The 25,523-nt window shown below is 41.4% G+C and overlaps 1 protein-coding gene across 4 annotated transcripts; it reads right to left on the bottom strand.

The window, feature by feature from the left end:
- Positions 1-309: 309 nt before the first annotated feature.
- On the bottom strand, positions 310-25,216 carry LOC124882954 (serine/threonine-protein kinase 38-like). 4 transcript variants are annotated; one of them, XM_047389669.1, is made up of 14 exons: positions 24,863-25,216; positions 11,279-11,418; positions 10,763-10,814; positions 10,220-10,342; positions 10,042-10,125; positions 9,853-9,976; positions 9,615-9,769; positions 9,424-9,526; positions 9,243-9,304; positions 7,899-8,016; positions 7,659-7,782; positions 7,426-7,521; positions 7,254-7,345; positions 310-6,271 (listed from the first exon to the last, which is right to left on the bottom strand). In XM_047389669.1, the coding sequence occupies exons 2-14, from the start codon at positions 11,410-11,412 to the stop codon at positions 6,147-6,149; spliced, it is 1,392 nt and encodes a 463-aa protein (XP_047245625.1). In that variant the 5' UTR covers positions 11,413-11,418; positions 24,863-25,216; the 3' UTR covers positions 310-6,146. The 4 variants fall into 4 exon arrangements, with proteins under 4 accessions (XP_047245625.1, XP_047245626.1, XP_047245627.1 ...); XM_047389670.1 differs by lacking the exon at positions 24,863-25,216 and adding an exon at positions 11,137-11,164 and having other exon boundaries at positions 10,763-11,055; positions 11,279-11,399; XM_047389671.1 differs by lacking the exon at positions 24,863-25,216 and having other exon boundaries at positions 10,763-11,136.
- Between the last annotated feature and the right edge of the window lie 307 nt (positions 25,217-25,523).

Genomic DNA, 25,523 nt, shown 5'->3' with positions numbered 1-25,523 from the left:
ATATGTATTCTACAATGCAAAACTGCCTCTGCTACAGATTAGTCTCATTTGATTTGGTTTGCATCTTGTTTCTGTTAATTGTCGTTTCCTAGAAGGTTAAAGAGTTCAAATGAAGTCTTCAGTAATTAAATTAGGAGGTAAGTGTAGGTACCTCTCAGAAACACCATAAGGAGACATTTTAAAGTTAGGGGAGATGACTCAGTTGTCAAAGTCAAACCAAACATTGTTGATCATTGCTGTCTACCAAGTGAATCTCTTTTTTTTTCCAGTTCACACCCATACTGTCAACAAAGAAGCAAAAGTCAGAGGGACTATAATAGTTTTTATTAATAATTTTTTACAAAATATTTGGATAAGGGTAGTGTAGTCTCAGACCTTAAAAGGGATTTTGTTACATCATGAGATTCTTTTGCATGGAGTTGACAATCAAATTTTTTCGCGAGGTCTTAATTGGCTTGGTTGAAATACATTAAAAAAACAAACAAAAAGAAAACACAAAATGGGTGTAACACAAGGCTTCATGTTAGGACCACTGCTGTTTTGCATAAACGTTAATGAGGTAACTGAACGTTGTACAGATGTTCAGTGCTAAATATATGCAGGCCCCAGAACAGGCAGGTTAGCTTAAGAATCTTCTGTCTTTCAGTCAGACTCAGAGAATGAAATGTCATTGACCAAAGGCAAATTTAAACGTAAGTTCCAATAATTTGTTGTTCTCAATTGGATTTAGGTCTGAACTTTGACAAGGCCATTCTAACACATGTATATGCTTTAATCTAAACCATCCAATTGTAGCAATTTTTGTGCAGTTATGAACCTTTAAAGTCTTTTATATGTTCCTGTTAAAAAATCCCCACAGCATTATGTTGCCACCACCATGCTCCACAATGGAGATGTTGTGTTCAGGTTGATGTGCAGTGTTATGTTTTCCCCTACTCATTTAAGCTAACAAATTTGGTCTCATCTGATCAGACTGTCTTTCCCATATGAATGCGGTGTCCATTACAAGCCCTGTGGCAAACTACAAAAGGGACTACTTAGTACAGTAAAGGCATTGGAAACGTCAAGCGTTTCAATTTATTATTTGTGAACCGTGTATCAACATAAAACTCAGCAACATGAATGGATATATTAATGAGCATTCCCTTCTATCCACCACAGACAGTTGCCTTACAAGTGTCTACAGCAGTATATACATCATCACACAGATTAGCTCACAACTTAGTTCTGACCTGTGGAACCAGGGGATCTTTCTTCAACATGGAGGGGAATACAGATCATTCACCAGCTGGGCTTTTACCATATGATTTAGTTGTGTCCATTGTCTCTTGGCAAAATGAAACATGCAGCAATACCCTTTATTAACCTGCCTAATACAGTTATTAAGCAGTGAACTAGTTTGGTCTATCGCAAATGAGTTGTCTTGCTTGATAAATAAGAAATAAAACCTTTTCCTGAACCTTTTACTACCTTGTTAAAGTGACATAGTAATGGATTTCAAGTCATCATGTGAGTGTGTATATATTTATATATATATATATATATAGTGTGTGTATAAAGAGAAAAATTATAGCATGTATCGCAAGTATTCGCCCACTGTTTTTCCTTCTTGTAATAAATAAAATGTGTTAATATTCTAGCACAAAGCAGACGTTTGACACTAAACAGTGAGACACCACCTCACGAAACAAAAGCAGATCCTCTTAATTAACAATTAAGTCCCTTTCCCAATCAGTTGTGTCACTATTTTCCCGGAAAGTAGACACAACTTCTGCTTCAGTCTTCCTAGAACAGCTTTCTGTAATACATTTTAGCTTCTGAGTGGACACATTCATGGGAAATTCAACCAGATATTGACCAAGAGGGTTGAATTTTCTAATTTGAGATTGTTTCAGTTACATTTCAAATCTTTTTTGTCGTCAATCAGAGGCAGTTGTGCATTCATTAGCCATCCTAGGGGAAAGCACCAGCCTAATGTTGGTCTGGAGTGGGAAGAAATAACCCTTATGATGGAACATGGAATGATGTCAACAAGCCAATGGTTTGAACAGAAACACATTGGACGCCATGTCTAGTTCAATCAAAGGCAAAAATGACTAGACTCCATCTGTCTGGGGTGCTTCCTACAGGGCCATAAGTCTGAATATGTTGGGCTGATCACTCTTCTTTAGTTTCTCCACTCGTGTGCAGTAGTAAGATGCTGAATGGTAGAACTACTGCCTCCAAATATGAGATGGACTGCAAAAAGTTGAGCACCCAGAGTAAGTGGTGGAAATGGGATGAAAATGCATGTTTTGAAAGGTCATGCAGTGATTATGATATATCAAATGAAGTTGGCAGTATTGGCCCACAGCTGGTTACATGACACCCTTGGGCCTAGATGCAAGCAGTGACCAAGTCTATTTCTCTATTGGCAAGTCAACCCACAGTTCTCATCAATGGCCCTTCAGATCCAACGGGTCAGCACTGGGCCAGAGTCGATATCCTAGATGATCCAACACGTCTATTTAGGGAAGATGGCCGGTGTCTTGCAACTTCTAAATGTGTCCCTAATCCAACACAACTGAATCACAAGGTTAAATGACCTCCTCAGGGTGCAGTCAAGTTCTAGTATAGAGGGGTGTTATCTTGGGGTGAGACAGGCGGGTGCATGTCTGGTTTCATTGAAACATTCATAGAAAACATTAAATCATGCCCTGTGGATCTCCACACCCTAAAGCCAGGAATAATGCCAGCGTGTCTCTCTACAAACATTGGTAATCTTTAAGCCAATCCTCTATTCTCAGTGCTACCCTATCTGCACGTGACGGTTGTCTGTGGCAATGGTGAACCCAAACCTATTGCTGAACATGAAATGATGCAATCCCTCATCAGTCTATGACTAACCATTAAGGCATCTTTCCACAAGCAGCCGTCTCTGCTCAAGTGTTTATGGCACCCTATGCAAGGGACAGCAAACCCGTAACCTTGCTTATGCCAGCAGACAAGAGTTCAGGTGACAAGGGTTCTTTACAGTCTACTACCTGTATTTTGATACGAGGTGCAAATCTGAGTTATACAATGCACTACCCAACAACCCTCCCTTAGTTGTGGTCTTTCTTGGGCATTTGGAACCTTTTGTACACATGACTTTCAATTTAGGGCCACCGTGGGATCCTGTTGGACTCTTGCACAATACAACCACCCGGTCTGATGCAAACCCACAATGCAATCTCCATTAAACACCTTTCAAAACTGGTAATGCTGTCAAATGCCTCCACAGGGTACCCCGTCTTTGGTGACCTTCCTCTACTGTTCTGATTGGTGGACGCTCCGGCAACCGCCTGATAAAACTGCCGACCCCCCCTTGATTCCACCCTCTGTTGTTTGTCCTTGATGTGTCTCCTTGACGATCACATCATCTACATACCAAATGTCGACATTTTGCGAGACTAAATAAAGAGAAGGACAAGCCAACCTTAAAAGCCATAAAAGATACCCATGGACATCGAGTGTTTGGAAGGTGGATCCTTAACTTTTTTTGTTTGTTGTATACATCAGTGGGTGCAACTTTACATGAAACACAGCCAATTTTAATACAGTGAATGTCAGCAAAAAGCTAATTTATATATAAAAAAAATACACGAGCAGCATAAATAACACAAAAATATACAGACATCTGCCTATAAAACCCTCATCAGTCCATCGTTTTGTAGCATTTTTTAGTGTAATCGACCAATACATTTGTAGCTTGACAATTAAATTACACACAAATTGTAAAAAAAAAAAAAAAGAAGAATAGACACAGGGGTATTACAGTGAACTGATCACAATGCTGCAGAACTATATTTCTACAAGAGGCCTTCAGAAACAGCACCAGCAACAGCTAGCATTGGGGTTCCTGTGCATCATCAATATACTTCCTGATTCTACATAAACATTTAGAACTCTTAGCGGAGATCTAAGAAATATTTCTCCCAGCACACACATTTTATTTTAGAAGTTTAGATATAGTGAATGGAAATGACTTCCCATTCAAAAGGTAGTTTCCTATTGAGTGCAGAATAAGCGCCGACTACATCCGAACTTGAGCTCGGACCGTGACGTGATGATTAGAGTTCTTTGGTAACTCCCCAGTCAGACAAGACGGTTAACGACTGGTCCTACAGTTTGTTTGCATGACATGTGAGAGGGATCAGAAAGTGTTCAAACAAATCCTATGATGATCCTAAAATGACAAATTAAAAACAACACAGAAATGTTACTCTTATGCTGTTTTTGACCTAACTTCATTCCAATTTGACTTTACAAAAACACATTGTTCTGTTTAAGGAGCCTCCTGTTTTATTGTCTAATCTATAAAAACCTGCTTTTGTTTTATCACAAACTTCATAAATCACCTAAATGAGACGTATTTCCTTTTTATTAGACAAAGGTTACAGATATATTTGCTTTGGGGTTTTTTTGTCAAGCTGCCCCCTTATTTCTCTCTCAAATTAATCAGTTGAATGCTAATCTAATTTTAATGAATGCCTCCTAATTAATCTTTACTAAACAAGTGATACATCTAGCTACTTAAAAAGGCACTTTTGCATGTTTTGTGGATTTAAGAAGGAAGGGGACGGGCCTGCAACTCATTACAGTTATCATTTATAATCTTAAAAAGGACACAGCAGTTTATTTGGCAACCAACAGATGTTAAGCAGAAGAAAAATTAGGAGTTTTTCCTTTGCAGGGAGTTACCCCTTTTAAGCCAGTGTACCACCATTGAGAAGGGTGATTCCAGCATGATTTGGGTGTTTGCTCCTTCCTAGAATATTATAACCCCCGTCTGATGCCCTTTCTTTTTCGATATCCATCTCAAGATCTTACATAACTTAGAAAGCGGGAGCACATAAAGTGGAGCTAAAAGCTGAACCTCACAAGATACAGGGTCCCTGCTTCATTATTTTAGATATATTTGGAAAAAAATCTTTAAACCAATTGTGAGATTCGAATTGAAAACGCTGTAATACCTATGCTGCAACAGCAGGGGGTGCTAAACCCGAAATGATCAGAATATCAAGATGACATCGACAGATGACAGCTAACACTGCGCGTTCTAGCTGCTCAAGTTGGAAAATCTGCAGGATTTGACTGGATCTTGTGCTAACTACTTTTAGCGAAGCAACACAATTATCATGTGTTCAAACACTGAAGGAACTTGTTGACAAATAGAGGTTCTGTGTGTGTTCTGAACAAGGCCCAAGACTTCATGCGAAGGTAGCGTGTTTCCACTGTCTGTTGGCTCCACCACCTCAGCAGACTGAACAGATCCACCGAAGTGTTTCTGCAGTTGCTGCTTTCACCCGCACTTTACAGCAGATCGCCTGTCGCTGATACTACCTCACAGCGTGAAACACAAGATCGTCTGTTATGATGCCCCAAGAATGATCAATAAGGGCTCAGTTCTTGTTGAGATGAATACAAGTTCTTGCTCTTTGATGATCTCACCCATCGGACTTCTTGAGTCTGAGAAAGTGAGTTGGGTTTTCCTTTCATGTGTGAGCCATCTGTATGTGTTCATCTGCTTCTATCCTACACTCAAATGAGACGCTCCTGGAAATAAATGTTTCCTCTTTAAACTTACTTCCTGGTTGAGCTATAAAATCCACTGCAAATCATGCTAGGATCCTCCTTGCAGCATAGCCGCATGTGTGCTACAGCAGGTGAGAGCTTCCTGTTCTCTTCAATCATCCAGATTCTTGATTACAATGTGGACAGGCTTTAAGAGGAACTCGGTTTATAGCTGTTTCAATGTAACCACCAGTGTATAAACTATCAAAGTGAGGATGCAAAAGCAGGGAGTTGTTCTCAAGCCCCCATTCCTGCTGTCAACTTTAGGCTGAACATGCAGATATGCTTATTTAGTGTCCTAGTTAAAGATCTGGCCCGACAGCTATGGCTAGAGACATGAAATATAAACAACCGAGGTAATGTGGCAACGCTCTGTCATTTCCCAGCTCTTCCCAGCGGCGTTTTCTTGGCGGCAGAGCAGACCTAAATAACTTGTGATGAGGGTTACATTTAGGCTGAGAGGCTGACGGCGCAGACCTCAGCACCAGTGGGGGCTCGGCGGCCCGACCCTGTGTCCCTAAAACGTCTCTGTGTTGCTTTCTTTGAGCGTGTCAGGCCTTTCCTGCCTTCATGTACAAGGGGATGGTGCCTCGCTGAGTCAGACCCTCGAACCGTTTGTACGTGTAGTTCAGGAACACCCAGTCCTTTGATTTGAAGTCAGGCTCTGTTGTATTGGCTGTTAAAAAAACACACACATACACACAAAATGTATTAAACTGAATTAATTAAGTTAAGGTTAGAGATCCAGTGTTTGAAGGAGGAGTGATGTCAAAAGTCACCACTAGATGTCACCAGATCCCTCACACTGTGTCTTTAAATTCATTTTGTATTCAGTTAAATAATGAGAATCCCAATATTTAGAGATGCTCCAATCAGAATTGTTATGGTTGATTTGCAATGGGAGGGGTTTTCCTATTTTTCTACATTATGATTTCTTTTTATGTGCAGTAAAATAAAATTATTCTCCACTGAAATTATTTGTTGTTCCCTGCTCTGTGCTTTAATTAGATATTTATTTTCAGGGCAGAGGTGACATCATGCATGTGTGAGATGGTAGTCACTGTTAAAAGATTTTAACAGTTTAAACTGTCTTTGACATCGTATTTACAGATTAACAGAGTTAGCATGGCTAGCAGCACTAAACCAGGAATCTCTGTGTATATTTACTACAGAATGTGGTTCCATTCATTAATCTGGAGTTTAGAAAAAGGCTGCAAATCCACCAATGTTCTATGACAGTCCGAGCTTAAAGCTCGGAAGGATAAAACAGAGCAATTTTGCTTTTATACATTTAGCCTTCCTGTTATGCGTCGTAAATCTTGCTCTCTCTCATCCTGAATGATCTACAAACATGTTTCGACATGTCGTAGAAAGTCGTTTTTGTTTAAATAGCTTCTGACAACTTATTTACTTCCTCTGACTTCATTTCAATATATTTCACTCATACTGATAAAAGCTGTGGCATATCGTCATACCTGCCAAACACTGTGCTACCTTCACTCAGTTATACTGTCCACTACGAAGAACGTCGTTGTTAGTGTGACCTGGTAGTGTTTATCTGAGCAGTAAAAGGTCAGATTTCTGACTTACAATCTGGGTGTGCATCTCTACTCAGGGCTCTCATAACTGAAGAACATAAGGTCTTTGATATGACAAACCTGGCTGAAGGATGTCTGATTCAGGGAAGTCGTCAAAGTTTGAAGTGTCGTCGATGCTTTTGATTTCGATAGAAATGGCTGCTGGTCGCTCCCTGTGGATGGAAACAAGTTTGTTTTAAGAAAAGCCTGTTCTGCGTACACCGAGTCTCTGTTTAGAGAGACATGTTTGTACCTGATGTGCTCCCAGTCCACCGACTCAAAGAAAGGATGGCTCTTGATCTCCTCCACACTCACGGCTCCGATTCTATTCTCCGCATCAGTGCAATACCTTAAGTAGCCCCAACAGAAGATTAAAAATGAAAATGTATTAAACGACAGCAGGTCCGGTTTTGGGGTCTGACCTTCCTGAGATTGAGAAAGGAAAATAGTCAACGTTTGAAGAGCTAGAAACAGATGTTTCTGAACCTTAAAATCAGATCTTTGGCCTTCTCTGAGATGGGAACTTCAGGTGGGAAGACGAGAGTTTCCTTCCAATTCATGACCTTCCTGTAGGTCTCCTGCGGCGTCTCCGAACAGAAAGGCGGGTAACCTGTAACAAGTCGATACTTCAGTACCATCTACAAAGGGTTGAATCCCTCCCCAGAGTGTCAGTGTGAAGTCAGAGATATAAATCCAATGGCACATGAAGGAGAAATCAATTCTTACCGATGAGCATTTCATACATGATGACACCCAGAGACCACCAATCACAGAGCTTGTTGTACCCTGTCTGCATGAAAACCTCAGGAGCGATGTAGTCTGGTGTTCCCACAGTGGAATAAGCCTGCATATGAACCATAAAATTCAAAGCTCAGCTTTCTAAATAGAACTTTCTGAAAATCCTGTCGGAAGCAGGAAATAAACGGGTCAAACTTGTTTCCTTGATGTCAACCATCCTGGACTCAACAAAATACCGTGACTGTAACAGTAAATGTTGGAAGCTAGCCATGAATATTCTACTGCTTTAAGGTACAACACTGATTTCATTATAAACAAGCTCAAATATATACATACACCCTCACTGTTGTTTGGATTGACAACACACGTCCAGCCAATAACCAGCTTCTGCCATAATTCTGGATCTCTGACACCTCATCGGTTGCCCGGAGTGGAGAGTAGTCCATTAGCGTGTAATAGGTTAGAGGTCAGGGCCAGTTCAGAAGCTAAATGTTAGCCATTTCCTGTCCTATTGGAACATCCAAGTTCCAACCATCCAGGACAGATCTGAGGAGAAGTTGACCTCTTTTATGTTCCATCCACTCTGTGTAATGCCAGTGTGACAGTGTCCCACAGCATGATGCTGCCATCGCCATGTTTGACACTTGAGTGTTCTTAGGTTTGACGGACCTCGACCTTCACTCCTCCAAACCTTACTTTGCCATCATTGCCTAACAGTTTTATGGTTTTATTTGACCATAAAAGTTTGCTGCCAGAAGAAATTGGGCTTCTCCATGTGTGCAGCTGCAAATGTCGGTCAACCTAAAATGTGTTGGTTTAGGATCAGGTGATTCTTTCTTAATCAAGGAAAAATCACCAACATCTTCCAGTGTATGACAGGTTCACACGTTGTTGGTTCCTGCATTGTTCCTCATTGTTCTAACCAATTTGATTTCCTCTTAGGTTAGGTGGTAGAACACTGAATGCAGTTGGGTTGTCCAATAGGACAATGATACCAAACATACATCAAAACTGTTGCGGGAGTAGATAAAGCAGGCTAACATTAGTCTTCTGCAACAGGCCAGATCTCATCCCTATTAAAAACATATAGACAATGCTTAAAAGCAAGGAAACCAGCTATTTTAAAAGACCTCTACCCATTCTGATCAAAGCAGCCCAGACAGGATTAGAGAAAATTAACAATAAATTCAAAGTTGAGTGCCTAAATCTTGCTTGTAGAAATCACTGAAGTTATTTGTTGTAAAATAACTGTTTGCACAGGTGTATGTAAACTTTTGGCATGCACCAACACCACAGCTTCAGGTTCTTTCAGAGTCTAAGAAGGAACCATACCAGCTGTCTCCTGTTCTTCTTCCAGGTTTCTGCTTTCCTCTTGGAGTTCATGTTCTGGAAAGCTGAGATACAGGACAGCAAAGAAAAAAATCAATCCGTTTATTTTTTAACACAAGCAGCTGATTATATTATGGGTCTATTTGGTTCAAACTACGCATCGCATGTTGCATTTATGGCTCACAGAAATCACTCGGTGGGTTGTGTGTCAGGTTCCTGTAGAACTCGGTGCGATGAGCCTTCTTCAGTCCGGTGCACAGGCCAAAATCAGACAACTTTACGTGCCCCTGCAAGCAAAAAGACGTTCAGTATGAGCTTGATCTGCAAGCCAATAGAATCTGAAGCTGTTTGAGGGTCATGGGTTTGAGTTCTGACCCTGGAGTCCAGCAGCAGGTTGTCCGGTTTGATGTCTCTGTGGATGAAGCCCAGCTGATGGATGGAGTCGATGGCCAGAACCGTCTCTGCGATGTAGAACTGTGTGGCCTCTTCAGACAGGGTGTCCTTCTTCATCAGCAGCGTCATCATGTCGCCTGGCAACAGAAGTCAGAGATGTTTTTCGCAGCTTATCAAACATCAGTGGATGCAGTGTAGGTGTTCCTGCCTCGGTAAGCACCTCCAGGCAGGAACTCCATGATGAGGTAGAGGTTCCTCTTGTCCTGGAAGCTGTAGAACATCTTGACCACCCAGGCGCTGTCCGCCTCCACCAGAATGTCCCTCTCTGCGCGGATATGAGCCACCTGCCAGGGGAGCAGACCATGAATCTCACTGAGAACGCACCAGCAGCAGCAACGAGCTACTTTACCTGTTCTTTCTCCAGCATGTCTGCTTTTCTCAGGATCTTCATGGCATAAATGTGCCCCGTGTCCTTTTTCTGCACCAAACGAACCTGAAATTAGAGAAAGTACACATAGACCCTGAAAAACCTCGCTAGCCTTAAATAGCTTCCATGCAATCATGTGTGAACTAGAAATGTGACTAACTTCTCCAAAGGCTCCTCTTCCAATAACCTTTAGAGACTCGAAATCATCCAAGCCGAGCCGCGTCCTCTTCAGACGCAGGAACTCGGTCTCCTTCCGGGCGTGCTGCGAGCGCCGCATCACTTTCTGAGACATACAGAGACGCCAAGCTGTCTGAGTGACCGCGAGATGAAGCGGGAGGCTAAGATTTTGCTTTCTGCAACAATTTCGTATGTATGCACAGTGCCTCGCAAAACTTCACATTTTCTCTAGTTAATCCACCTCTGAGGCCTTCACAGAACAGCAGGATTTATATGATGCACAGGGGGACTTTAGTAACTAATGAGGTGACTTCTGGAGGCACTTGTTGTGCTGGATTTTATTTAGGGGGATCAGATTTAAAGACGGCTGAATGCATATGCAAACCATAACTTTCAGATTTGTAAAATCTGTAAATTATGAGCTATTCTATGCTGGACGATCACAAACAAACCCGGTCGAATACATTGGAATTTGTGGTTCTAACATGAAAAATGTCAAAAGGTTTGAAAAAAGGGGTATTTGTACCTCCTCATCTGGCAACCCCTCCTCTTCCATGGCCTTCTCTAGCTTCTTCTGCCTAGAGGTAGAAAAATGCCAAATAAAACAGGTCATTTGAAGCATATAATAAGGGTACACCCTGCACACACATCACAAAACATCTCCAGTTTCTAGTTTCCTAATAAATAATAATAAGCGTGTGAACGGAAGCAGAGTGGAAGTGTCCAGGGAGCGATTATATGACCAAGAAGGTGTCGGGTAAACGGTGTAAACAGTGACTCGGGTGTCGTCTACAGGAGGTCCCTCAGCAACAGGTGAACCTTCAGGTAACACAAGATCATGAGGGACAGTCGTTTGTTTTGTTCACAGCGTGGTGAAATGTCTCGGTAGTGTTGCCTCACCTACGAGAATAAGCGGTGAAACACGATGCTGTAAACAAAAGCTGCGTTTAGCTTCGGCCATCAAGCCCTTCCATTTGTTTGAACAGGTTAACCATGACTGTTAGACAAGTCATGGGGTACCTGGCACTTGTGGAAGGGTTACCTCATCTCCCGCTCCTCGTGCTGCGTGAGCAGGGTGCTGTAGAAGTTTTCCAGGGTCAGCTTGGCCACGGTCACCCTCTCCCGGGTGTGGTTGCTCATGGGAAGGGCAGCTGCCGTCCCTCCCGTCATGGCCATACTATCCTGGTAGACAACAGAACATAAACAGATCAGAAAAAAATCCGTCCATATGCCAACTAAGATACTCTAAAATCCCATAAGTTAAAGAGGAAGCTGGCTGTCATCTGAGATTGGAAACGTTTTGGGTTGGCAGTTACCAGGACAATGATCACGTTGTCACACGTGAAGTTTGGTGCAGAGAGAATTATGGTGTGGGGCAGTTTTCCAGGAGTTAGCCCCAGGAAAGGGAACTCCTAATGTGTCAGCAGAGCAAGACATTTTGGATAATTTCATGCTCCTGACACCGTGGGAACCTTTTGGGGGATGGTCCCTTCCTGTTCCAACATGACTACTCGCCAGGGTCTAAGTAAGGTCTATAAAGACATGGATGAGAGTCTGGTGTCGGAGAACTTGACTAGGCTGACCAAATGCTAGTCACACACCTCTGGATTAAATTAGAGCGCAGACTGTGAACAAAGCCTTCAGATCCAAAATCAGTGTCTGACCTCACAAACGTTCAAAGATGCCAATAAAAACCCTCTGAAACCTTGTGGAAAGCCTTCCTAGAAGAGCTGAAGCTGTTATAGCTCTAGAGGGTCGACCAACATCATATTAAATCATCAAGAATGGGAAGCCACTCAGGTTCAGATGTGTGTGAAGGCAGACAATTGAATACTAGCAATACAGGGTGTGTATTTGAGACTACATGTATAATTCGAGCCTGCAATATAGGAAATTTGCAATATAATTCTGACTTCTGCACCCAATTCCTGTTTCTGTAAATCATTGACACTGTTTTCTCATTTCACTCTAAGAAACAGAGAGGCTCAAATCCATTGTTTAAAGGCCAAAACGAATTCATGCCCATAATGACTGTTGCTGTAAACACGATATGTTACAGATTTGCTATTAATAATCTAATGGTCCTGTTATTTGTCAGCTGCCATAGAAGCCAACACGATAAACTTCTAATGAGCTCATATCAGCTGATGCATCGCAGCAGTGAAAGTTATTTATGGTTCTGGCTCTAGCAGAAGTGGGCCTGGCATGAAGAAGTTGGAGCCAGCAGCCTTATAGCTCTAGTGGACGTATTATCGTCATACTCTGATTTAAACTGCACTGGTTGGGACATGAAAAGATTGAAGACTATAAGCTGCACATTAGAAAAACATGCAATTAGCAGACTATTGCTGATGACATCATCTCAACTCATCTTTTCATCATGAAGACGCTTGCACCGGTCTATGGAAGCTGTATCAGGTGTATCCAATTGGCAAAACATTAATGCCATGCAGCATGTGGAGTATGCACCTATTGATGATGATATATTGAGCAGCTCTAATGTTAACAAGAATATATTTCTTCTTGGAATTTGGGAAAATATGTGAACCCCCAGAGGTCCTCTAAAGCCCAACACATTTTCCCACTGACAAAAACATAATAGAAGGGGGATAACGAGGAGGGAATTAAAGGAAAATCACATGCGAATGCTTAAAATACTAAAACAATTAAATCAGAAGCTGTTCTAATTCTTGAATCTCCCACCATCTCCAAGCTTACGCTAGGCTGACACAGGCAAGACATTCCTTGCCCAGGAGGTTTTATTTCAGGAACGGACTTACAGAAACTCACAGGATGGTCTTCTCGCACTTTAAAGGTCTTTGTTAAAACCGGCAGGTCTAAAAATAAAAACCCAGCAACACATTTGACAGCCAAATGATTCTCATCCTGGCTTCACCTACAGGGAGGTGAAAAAGTGTTTGCCTCTTACAGGTTTCTTCTGAGATCATCAAACCTGTGATAATATCAGACAAGGACAACCCTAGTAAATGCAAAATGGGTTTTCATTTATTTAAAGGGGAAAATGCTGCGGTGGTAGTGTGATGGTCTGGTGTTGCTTTGCTGCTTCAGAACCAACAGCTAAAGTAACTGATAGAGTCATGAATTGTGCAGCAGATACCAGGATATTCCTCTGGAGGAGAATGTGCGTGAATCGGTTTGTGACCTTAAGCTCAAGAGGGACAATGATCCAAATCAGTCCACCTCTAAATGGCTCAAAAAGACCCAAAGAAAAGGTCAATTTGCCACATTCTGGCATGACCTTTAACAGACAGTACATGCAGGAAAACCATCCAATGTGGCTAAATAAAAATAGATTCTACAAAGAAGAGAGGGACAAACAGTCTGTAATTAGGCAAAGGCCAGGTACTGGTGTGAAGGTATACCTTAAACTGTTAAGTTACTTTAACCTCGCTTACGAAAGACAATCCCCATTTATCTGCTTGGTAATTGTTGCGCTCATGAAAAACTGTGAGAAGTGCAGTAACTAAAGGGTTGCCTCCCATCACTCTGAGGCTTCAGTAAAACGCTACAATATTCTCTGAGATCCATTGTTAATTTGAGCAGTTTGTTGCTTATCTTGCATTTAAAAAAACATTATCATCACTAATAATCAATATGTCACATCATTTCTTCCAGCAGCATGAATAAATGTTGCTTTTCTGTTTTCCATAGATTAAGACCATTCCCCACCTACTATTTTGCTTAAAAGATATACTAAGGAAATGTTCCTCTTCTTTACGGAGTAGAATATTGATGAGATCAGATTATGCAAACATTACGTAAGAGAGGAAAAAAGGACGAGGGCGGACGTGCATATCACTAAAACCTTTGGCAGCACGCCATCAGAAAGGCATGAATGGGCTTGATTAGCTCACAAAGACATTAAACAAGCCCTGCAACCCAGAGATAGGGCCCATGTTTCATCTGTTCTCCGGCCATTTTACCGTTTTGACCCAAACAACAGGACGCTTCCTGACTTCTGAGGGGGGGGAAAATATCTCTGAATCTTCGTCACATAGTGCTTGATATGGAGGGAAAGAAACGAGGCTGACGGCTTGCTGAGGTCTGCGCCATTTCAACTGCAATCATAGACGGGAATCTTAATGTGGTATCACTTTAGTTTTACATAACTGTTAAGGCAGGTGTCCATTCTAACCAGCCTTACTGTACGAAAGAAGCTCCACTTCTTCTTCCCCAGTTTAGGCTGCCATTATACTATAAGAACATGTAAAATCCTGTTGTTTTGATCGGCTATTGGTGAGTGAAAGACTGGAGGCCTTGGAGGGGAATGGAGCAATGAGGCCCACATCCACTGCACAGTGGAGGGGCCAATGACAACGACTGTCTTCTGGCTAAGTCATGATAAAAAGGGGCAAAATGTTCATTACATCTGTGGAGGTGTGAAATTTTAGGTTTTTCCTTGAAAAGACTATTTTCAATGGTGACACCGTCTCCTTTCAAGATAAACCTGTTTAGATTCTCTAAAGAAAATATTAAAAATTGCTTATTTTATAATAAAGATGCTTGTGTTCAGAATGGGATCGTTTTCAGTTTGACCAACCATCACTCGAGAATGTCTGGTAAAAAAATTCAACAATCTGACCTTTTCCCAATCATAGACCTCAGCGCTATCAAGCTGGTTGACAACTAAGGTTGTCACAATACTAAAATTTCAAACTAAATAATAATACTAATAAAAATACTTAATACCATTTTCGATACAGCGACATTTTTTGAAGGCACAGGTTTATTGCAATTCGGACAAAAAATGTAGAAGTTACAATATGAGAGTATTTTAACTTCCTTTTTTGGGTTGAAACCAATAAGTATGGAATAACTGTACCTTTGATTCAGTCATGAAATTATTTTATTATAATCACTAGTGAGCCACTATATGCTTCCAATTATCTGTAAATTTGCTGTTCATACAAATAAATGTTACTGATGATGGACAAATGAAGCATAATTCAAATTACTTTTGTGTACAAATCATATTTTCTCAATAGACAGCAAGAACAGCCTTAAAAACCTGCCATTTTTAAAACATTTAATATACTTCTTTAATTTTGTGTGTTAGAAAGATTTGAAACACCTGGCATTTTGTGTTTATGGTATACTTAAATTGTTTCCATTTTGTTTATTTCCATTGTACTCCTTTCTGTATTCTTGTCAACTTGATGTGCGCCAGGTTCACCAATGTGCACCAAAGATTTTTTTGCCGCTAGAAGAATTTATTGAACAGTAATCCGATGGGAAAGAGAGACAAGTGTAAGACATGCAGAAAATGGCCCGAGACCAAGAAACGAACCCAGAACAACCATGTTAAGGACTATAGCCTCTGCACATGGTTCGTGTCTCCTTAGTACCAACTCTACTCGACTAGGCCATGGAGCGTGTGACAAACTTAAGGGTACAAGCTAGAGATAGTGTGAGGGTAAGCTAACGCAACCTAATGCTAGCTTGCTACAGTGTTCATCTACACAATACATCCAAGATTATTTATTAAAACATGGCTGTGACTAGTGATGCCACCCCATACCCAATCAGTGACGACAGTCTTCTGACGTCACGTTTTCAGCACGGGTCGGCTTGCTTAGAACAGCAAGCAAGCAGGTACTAAAAACTGTAACAGTTTCATGTAACCGTTGTAAGCATAAAAAGCGAGTAGAGCAGTACTGAACCACACTGAGTAGGGACTAGAGGAAAAAGGGCTTAGTGTCAGTAAGGTTAAACATGCTAATTGGACTAAAATGCTAATATAAATGCTACAGACAGTTTAAAGCGGCAAATCTGTAATCATTTCGTCTCTGCTTTCAAATAACAGTAAAATACTGTTATATAGCGACTGCTCCTTCACACATTATGTGCCACATCACCTTTTCTCCCACATTTAAATAATAATAACAAGTATAGGCAAGTCAAAGGTTTTATTTTAAAAAGAAAGATTGACAATTGACCACAAAGTTTGTTGCATAACTACACTATAATCATGTCTGTAAAGTAAAAGCAGAAATTACAGATGATTAACTTCTCACATAGTTTTAAAAACAGATTCTTGAGGTTATGAGTAAAAAAAAGCCTCTAGTGAATAAAGTAATAGCAATTTTGAGAGACTGTGGATACAAAAAGAATCATGCTGTCAAGTCAACATGAACCTGGAAATATATGTTTTAATATAGCTCAACATCACAATATTTAAAAAGGAAAATAATATAGCGTTCACATTACCTCTATTATTTGACAGCTTGCATAACTACTCTTAAACTAACCTGGAAATCTTTAAATTAATAAAGCCCATTTCTGATAACAGGTGCAGGCTGATATTTAACAGCTCAGAAACCGCTTTCAGGCTAGTGAAATATTACTTTATTACACTGGTAACATTACCTTTAGGATGTAATTTGCTGAATATAATGAATGGAATGCTTTCGTATGTTTTCCTTTGGTTGACTTCAACGTGTGCTGACTAAAAAAGGCGGTCGGACCAATCTGACCAGCAGAAACATGTTACCATCTACTTTTCTACTGTGATCTATTCTACTACTGTTATTGTCACTTTGGTTTGTAAATTCAGATTACCGTATTTTCCGCACTATAAGGCGCACCGGATTATAAGGCGCATAGAATAGAAGCTACTGCAGTCAAACGTTTGACTGGGGTTGCGTTATGCATCCACTAGATGGAGCTAAAGAGAATGTCAACAAAACAGTCAGATAAGTCAGTCAGTCAAACTTTATTAATACACTACAAACCAGCGTTCTGATAACTCCATTCACTCTCATGGTAAGGTCTCCTCTACATAGAATTATATTGAATAGAGCCAACCGCACGTTAGGAATGCATTGGAGTCTATGAAGTTGAAATCAAACGTTAGTTAAAACGTGAAAGGGAACTTTTCCCTGATTCAGTAAACACGTAAAAGAAACAGTTTGATGCACTAAATCAAACGTTAGTACTGTTAACCTTTCCTGTTTCTGTCCCCTGACCGTAGTCTGATGACACAGGGGAGACGCTTTCTCCAGGGCCGAAGTTACTAGTTTCCTCGGGGTTAACTCCCTCACTCATACGTTGCTGAGTTGAACATGAAGAAACAGCATCAAAACACTGAGTTGTTGACGAGATTCGGGGTTCTTTTTAATGACTTTGCAGCACGTAAAAACACAGGGCTTACAGACTCATACACCGCTGCTCCGGTCGCCCTCTCTACCCACCCCACACACACAATAATACCGACGTCACTCTTTCACTCTTGATTCTCAGCTACAGCAGCACACAGCGCCACCTCTGTCAGGAGGAGTAATGTCAACATCTTCCATACACACACACGAAACATACACCCCACACACTGAGCTTCTAATCACATATAGTTCAGGCAATTCCTGCAACAGTACATTCAAACGTTATACACACACAAGTGGTGTTGGACTAGGAGTAAGCACAGTACAGGTGTTTACCGCTATTACTTTGGCGACGCCCCTGACTACGGTAACCGTAATGCTGCAAGCAGTGCGGCTTTGTAGTTTACCAGTCGTACTGAAACATTTTGACAGAGCGCCGTGTACAACCAGTATGGATCAACCAATTAACCAATTGATCCATATATAAGGCGCTCCGGATTACAAGGAGCACTGTCATTTTTTGAGAAAGTTAATGGTTTTTAAGTGCGCCTTATAGTGCGGAAAATACGGTAACTTAAAATGCAAGACATCATTTTACTCGTACTTGTACTCGTACTCGTCGTCTTCCGCTTTATCCGGGACCGGGTCGCGGGGGCAGCAGACTCAGCAGAGACGCCCAGACGTCCCTCTCCCCAGACACCTCCTCCAGTTCCTCCAGGGGGAGCCCAAGGCGTTCCCAGGACACGCTGGAGGGACTATGTCTCTCGGCTGGCCGTCCCCTGGGCCTCCTCCCGGTGGGACGTGCCTGGAACACCTCCCGAGGAAGGCGTCCAGGAGGCATCCGGTATAGATGCCCGAGCCACCTCAACTGGCTCCTCTCGATGTGGAGGAGCAGCAGCTCTACTCCGAGCCCCTCCCGGATGGCCGAGCTCCTCACCCTATCTCTAAGGGTGTGCCCGGCCACCCTACGGAGGAAGCTCATTTCAGCCGCTTGTATCCGGGATCTCGTTCTTTCGGTCATGACCCAAAGTTCATGGCCATAAGTGAGGGTAGGAACGTAGACCGACCAGTAAATTGAGAGCTTTGCTGTTCGGCTCAGCTCTCTCTTCACCACAACGGACCGGCACAGCGCCCCCATTACTGTGGCAGCCGCACCGATCCGTCTGTCGATCTCCCGCTCCATTCTTCCCTCACTCATGAACAAGACCCCGAGATACTTAAACTCCTCCACTTGAGGCAGGAACTACCCTCCAACCTGAAGAGGACAAGCCACCCTTTTCCGGTCGAGAACCATGGCCTCGGACTTGGAGGAGCTGATCTTCATCCCAGCCGCTTCACACTCGGCTGTGAACCGCCCCAGCGCATGCTGTAGGTCTTGGCTAGAAGGTGCCAGCAGGACCACGTCATCTGCAAAAAGAAGAGACGAAATCCACTGGTCCCCAAACCAGACCCCCTCCGGCCCTTGGCTGCGTCTAGAAATCCTGTCCATAAAAGTTATGAACAGGACCGGTGACAAAGGGCAGCCCTGCCGGAGTCCAACATGCACTGGGAACAGGTCCGACTTAGTGCCGGCAATGCGGACCAAACTCCTGCTCCGCTTGTACAAGGACCGGATGGCCCCTAATAAAGGGCCCCTGATTCCATACTCCTGGAGCACCCCCCACAGGGCATCACGAGGGACACAGTGTAATGCCTTCTCCAGGTCCACAAAACACATGTGAACCAGTTGGGCAAACTCCCATGAACCCTCGAGTACCCTGTAGAGGGTAGAGAGCTGGTCCAGTGTTCCACGGCCGGGACGAAAACCACACTGTTCCTCCTGAAGCCGAGGTTCGACTATCGGTCGGACTCTCCTCTCCAATACCCTGGCGTAGGCCTTACCAGGGAGGCTGAGGAGTGTGATCATCATTTTATTTATTCTTAAAACTGTACAATGATTAACCATTGAATTTCAATTAAATTTACTGGTTTGATTGTTTAGTTTTTAATCCCAACCAGTAAGCACTAATTCACCAAATAATCAATGACTATAAGCTGCTGTATTTTGGCTCAATTTCTGTTAATATGTTTCCAGACTCATAACATTAGACAACCAGTGTTTAAATAAACATAGTGTAATACTGCAAAAAGGGAGCTCCTCTGCATTGAAAGTCATGACAGTGGGAACATTTGACCTTAACGGACCTCGATTTTCCACCAGTGTGCTGCCGACATAGTTTTCCTCATTATGTGTATCTTGGCTGCACGCTCCGAAAAAAAAGCAACTAGTGTGAGCACAGGCAGTGACGTCTGGGAAAACCTTATGGCTACTTTCCACTGAGGAGGGTCAGCAGCAGCAGAGTTGGTGCATGCAATTCTCTCATTCACTGTTGCACAGCAGCTGCAAGCTGACCATAGATATGAGCAGTGCAATGGGATTTTAGATAGACATAAGGAAAAAATGTAAGGCGCAGGCTGCAGCATGGCAACATTTCCAGGAGAGGTTCATTTGGATGTAATGCTCTGCGTAATGTATACGGACATAAAAAACTTTCTATCAGTCAATATGTCTCAAACAGACGGCTACCAGTTTCTCCAGCCCTATAACCTCTGGCAACTCATTCCTGGAGAAACATTTATTACTGGGATCCATATCCTTCTTATGAAAGAAATATGACGCTCTTTGATGATGCTTGTTTAATTTCTACTCTTTACCAGAGGTGGAACCAAGTCATTACTTCCCAAGTTACACGTCTCAAATCAAGTCCAAGTCCTATTGTGCAACTTTCAAGTGATTAAGAAGTCAAAATGAGCCATCCCTGAAACAATATACACGCAACAAAACTACTAAAGTGGTACAAAGCATGCAAATAAATGCTTTTATAAATGTTTAACTTCTTTCTTGATGGCTTTCAGCCCTGCAATAGACTATATACTTTCTGTAATCTGTTCAGGGTCTACCCTACTATTACTAGTTGGCAGCTGGGATAGGCTCCCTAACCCAACTTCCTTACAAGACTCTAAATATGATGTAGCAGAAGAAATTGAATAGATAGATGAAGGCAATCATTAAACAAATTTTAAATGCCAATAAAAAAGCATAATTAACATAGATGTGTCAAAATTCTAAACACCATCAACTAGTAAGAGGAACAAGACAATTCATTCCAAGTGTTTCTTTTCAACCTTTTATTTTTTATCAAACTTTTAAATCAGTGGAACTGCAAGAAAAACTATACTATTCTGTGTGGTAAATATTGGGCTTCAATTTGTGCATCACGTTGTTTCAAGTAAATACGATGAAGTCCAAGTCAGGTCACAGGTCCTTAGTATTCAAGTCAAAGTCAAGTAGTAATTCTTCTCCAGTATAACCAAGTCTCAAGTCATGAAATCTGGGAGTCTGACTCAAGTGAAGACATCGAGTCGAAGTCCACTCCTCTGCTGTTTTCTGTTAACATGGTGGGCATCAGTTGTTTGATCAGAACATTCATGGCTCTTATCTGCAACATGACTGTACATGTAAAACCTGATTTTTACATTCACTGTACAGGGAGATGCTACCTCACTGTGTGACATTAAATCTGACTAAACTCCTCCGTGTTTTAAGTCCATTAGGATTATCGAAATCACGTCTATTTGCTAAATGCATTTATTATCATGAATTTTTAGATGTTAAATTATTTTCCTTCGCTGTCAGAAATTGCATCAGTATTTCGTAGAAATGCATTTAAATGGTATGAGTTGGCTCAAATAATAAGGGGTTCCTTCCACAAGCTTTATACCTGGATGTTTGACCCATTCCTCCTGGAAGAACTGCTCTAACTGTGTCAGGTCTGTAGGCCGCCTTGCTCACACACACCATTTCAGCTCAGTGAAAAAAATCTTTCATGGGACTTAGATCAAGGCTTTGTGATGACCACTGTGTTGTCTTTAAGCCGCCTTGTATCTAATATGGTGATATGCTTAGAGGCATCGTCCATCTGGAAGACCCATTTGTACCAAGTCAGATGTTGCTTCAATATTTCCAGAGTGTTCTTTCCTCTTGATGGCATCTATTTAGTGAAGTACACCAGTCCCTCCTGCAGCAAAACATCACCTAAGCATGATGCTGCCACCCACACACCTCACAGTTGACAAGGTGTTCTCAGGGTTGGTAGCTTCCCGTGTTTTCCTCCAATCAGTGTGTTCCAACACTTCAGTTTTAGTTTGACCAGGCCACAGGAGAAGTTTCCAAAAACGAAGGTCTTTTTCCGTATGTGTATATGTCCGGCTGTTTATGTTGCTTTTATAGTGAATTCTTCCTACGAGTGGCCTTTCAGCCCAGGTTAACACAGGACACGTTTTACTGTGCATTTTACATGAAAACACGATCATCTCTGTGATCCAGAATCTGTCTCCTCCCTGAATGTTGTGATGACTGGACATCCCTATGCTGTTTGTACTTGTGTCTAATTGTTTGAACAGATCAACACTGCAGCTTAAGGCATGTGGAAACCTGTGCTCAAGGATGAACCAGACTTATTTTAGGCTGATTTTTGGTGGGTTTTCTATGATGCCACACAAGAACGCAGAGTGTTGTGGGTGTTGCTTTAAATAACCATAGGATATCTATAGGAGTCTCTCTGCTATTTGAATGCTGTCAGAAGCTCACAAAGCCTTGACATTATCATCTACCTTGAAGACTTCATGACGTCTTCAAGGTACAACTACTAAATTCTGGTAGTTGTTTTCATAAAGGTAGAAATTGTAATTATAATGTATTTATTTCCACATAAACTAATATGATGTGTGTTTACAATGACAAAAGGCTTCCAGAAGTTCTCTCCTTTGCCCAAATCATCATTTTTGGATGTTTTTATTTTAACTAATAACCATATTATAACAAAAACACACCAGCGGGTCCAGTTTAGAATAGCTTTTAGTACTGGTTCAACTGTGAACACCAACCTATCCAACCAGCAACCAGCAGCTGTACACATATATATTTTCTTGGGCGCATTGAGCAAATTAATCTTTTGTCTAGATTTTGTCTCTGGAGCTTAGGAAAAACATTTGAAAAAAAAAGCTGCTGATTCCAAATCCTCCTGAATGCATCACAGAAATGTTTTTGAAACAGCTGTAAAGAAGCAAGAAACAGCAAACACTCTCTCTGACACACACACTGTCTGACAGTGTTTTCTGGACGGCCTCGGTTCCTGACAGTCATGCAACACTTTAAATACTTCGGCTTTGTCCCACTAATGTATAAAATGAACAGGCAGTTTAACAGTGGCACCCCAGCTGAGCTAGACGGCCCTTTAAATCCATCCGAAGGGACTAAATTTGGCTTGAAGTTGTCCAGATCCACCCTGTAGCTAAACAAACAAGGCTGCACCCGCCAGGCAATAACAAGGAAGGCATTATGAATGCAAGCAGGCTGTTTAGAAGCTCAAGTATGCAGCTTGAAACAGCCCATTAAAACTAAAAACGATAAGAGGGTCCAGTAATGCAAGAAGATATGATATCACCACTCAAAAAGAACAGTTCCATTTGTTCAAAATGGTAACAAGATGTCCTTCAAATTCCTCTGCAGAAGCAGCAGTCCCTCAACGATTTGTTTCAGTGAAGATGAAAAAGTTCTGACACCTGAGGAATATCTAGGCTAACAACAACATTATTATATATGGATTTTAAAATCTTCTTCAAACACTGAAACTTGCCAGATAATCAGGTAGGAGCAGATTCTTCAAAACAAAAAACACAAGGAAAAAAAAAAGCTTCATCCTCCTAACAGCTGGATGTCTCAGTTTGATGTAAAATTCTCCAGTCAGACGTGCTCCACCCTTAAAGGACCGTTTTCCGTCCTGAATGAGAGGACTCAGTCTTCCCGCCGCTGAGAACACACGAGGTCACACATGCAAAACTCAAACACCCAAACAGCACATGTATGACTATCAGAAACCCAAGCTACATCTGTTTAAAAAAGGGGGTCACTTAAACCTTTACATCGTTAATTATTCCATAATACTGTAAATATTAGGCTTTCAAAAATGGTTGGAAATGACAATTTATAATCCAGAAAACAGGTATATTTCAGATTCTAAGTAAATTGAGTTACATACATATCTGATATATTTTAATGCGTTACAAACCTGCTAATACTTGGTGTCAAAGTTTGCATGTTTAAACTCCAACTTATACGTTGCTGACCTGCATAGAGCATTAGCTAAATACACCCGGTAATGTTTTGGTTTAGCTAATGTTTCTGCAACTCATCCAAAACAACGGCAGCCTGACAATGTTCTGCTCTATGTTCTATACAGCTACAAACACATAAGAGAAAAACAATACAGTTACACTTATATTAATTATAAGGCCTAAGTATATCAATATTTGCATGCGGAGTTCCTCAAGGCTCCATTCTCAAGCCACTTTTATTTGGTACCAAGATTTACCAAGTAAAAAAAATCGTGGTGTTTAAAACTGCAAAAACATTTCATTAACATGCCAAGTAAAGTGCAAGAGTGACTGGAGCCTTCTGTGGCTGTTTGATGCATAGCGTAATATACCCTCCCCCTATCCCTGTTACTGCATACTGTCAGCTGGCTGAAAGAAGGCTGAGACATTTCCCTTAGAAACAACAGATGGTGTTAAATTAAAATTTCACTGAAGTCTGTGTATCAAAATCAAGATAAAAAAAATGTTACAGACAATTTTAGGTGGAGTAGAATTAGATGATTTGCTCTTCTGTTTTTAAATAAAAGCAATTAGAGGATCACGTTATCCTTTTTTATTTTTTGTATGCACCGTTATGTCATAAAACTGGTATTTTTACTCAAAGTGTGAGGACCTGATTCTTCGCCCATGTGTTCTAATCATGTTTGCTTTGATTGATGTTTTGCAACCCCTCTAAACTGAGGCCACCTTGTCAAAGATAGTGATATGAATGCATTAGAGCGCCAAAATAAATCTGGTTAAATTTACATTAAGTTTGAACTTTACGAATTCAAATATTCACCGACACTTATAGTGTATCGTTAGCTCTCTCGTCATTTATATCCATATACTTAGACATCTTGTAGCTCAAAGGTTTTGGTCCTCAAGGCTCCATTTTCAGGCCACTTTTATAAAATAGCTACAAGTTTCCTAGAGCTTACCCAATAGGGGATTAGAGCATCTCTTACTATATGCTGATGACACACAACCGTCTATATGTCACCTCATTACCACAGTTATAGTCTCTGAGTAAATGTATCCATAATATGAGTTAGTGTTCTGGTCAGACTTGCCTCCAGAGTGTGAGAAATAAGTCACTACTATTATCTTTAACCTACTAGTATTTTAAAACTTTAAGGCTATTCTTTTTTGTTTTGTTTTTTTCTTTTATTTCATTTTAATTATGAACCACTCTAAATTGCCTTGTGTATGAATGCTCTGCGAATACACTTGCCCTTATCTTAAAGGCTATCTTACCATCAAATGGCACAGTTCAGACAGCACCAAAAATAGTATCGTTCACATCTTACAAGTATCATTTTTATTTTACCTACCTCCGTGTCCTGCTCCAGAGTCAATTATTGGCGTGCCGCCAGCACACAGCAATATAGCAGGAAAAAAGGCAAATAATCCCGTCTGTGCCTAATATTTAAGCAGTTTCAGCCTGGAGGAACCACTTAATATTGGTTATCCGTCACGTAGACCGATGAGGCTGAACAGTAAACATCACAGATATCAGCGCCAAAATCATAACAAAGCTCCTCTGTTGCTGACAGCAATCTAACCTAAAATAATTGGAAAATATTTAACCGTCTTGATCCGTCTCCCCGACCCCCAAAATAACACTCGTCCTCCCGTTTCAGTCGCTACAAGACATGAAATAAGGACGGCTGCTTCCTGAGCTCGTCGGGCTCATCAGACGTTCTGGGCTGACAACGCAAAGACGTCGACATGAATAACGTGAGTGATGGCCAATCACCGGCGTCCGAACGACGGCCTGTTCTCCGCTAGCCAATCACGGCGCGGACACAAAGAAGAAGAGCAGGTGCATTAACCAATAAGAGGATCTGTACCGTCACATAACGGCAAGGTTTATTCGGCTAGCATGATCTCGGCAGCTATAAAGAATATAGTGTACTACCTCCAGTTGTGAGCGTTGTTACATCATTTTGGGGGCTGTGGTTTGTGCGGACCCCTGCTAAAAATAGCTAATGT

Source organism: Girardinichthys multiradiatus, chromosome 17 (genome assembly GCF_021462225.1).
Source record: "Girardinichthys multiradiatus isolate DD_20200921_A chromosome 17, DD_fGirMul_XY1, whole genome shotgun sequence".
Lineage (NCBI taxonomy): Eukaryota > Metazoa > Chordata > Actinopteri > Cyprinodontiformes > Goodeidae > Girardinichthys > Girardinichthys multiradiatus.
This window is presented reverse-complemented; position numbering and strand designations above follow the sequence as displayed.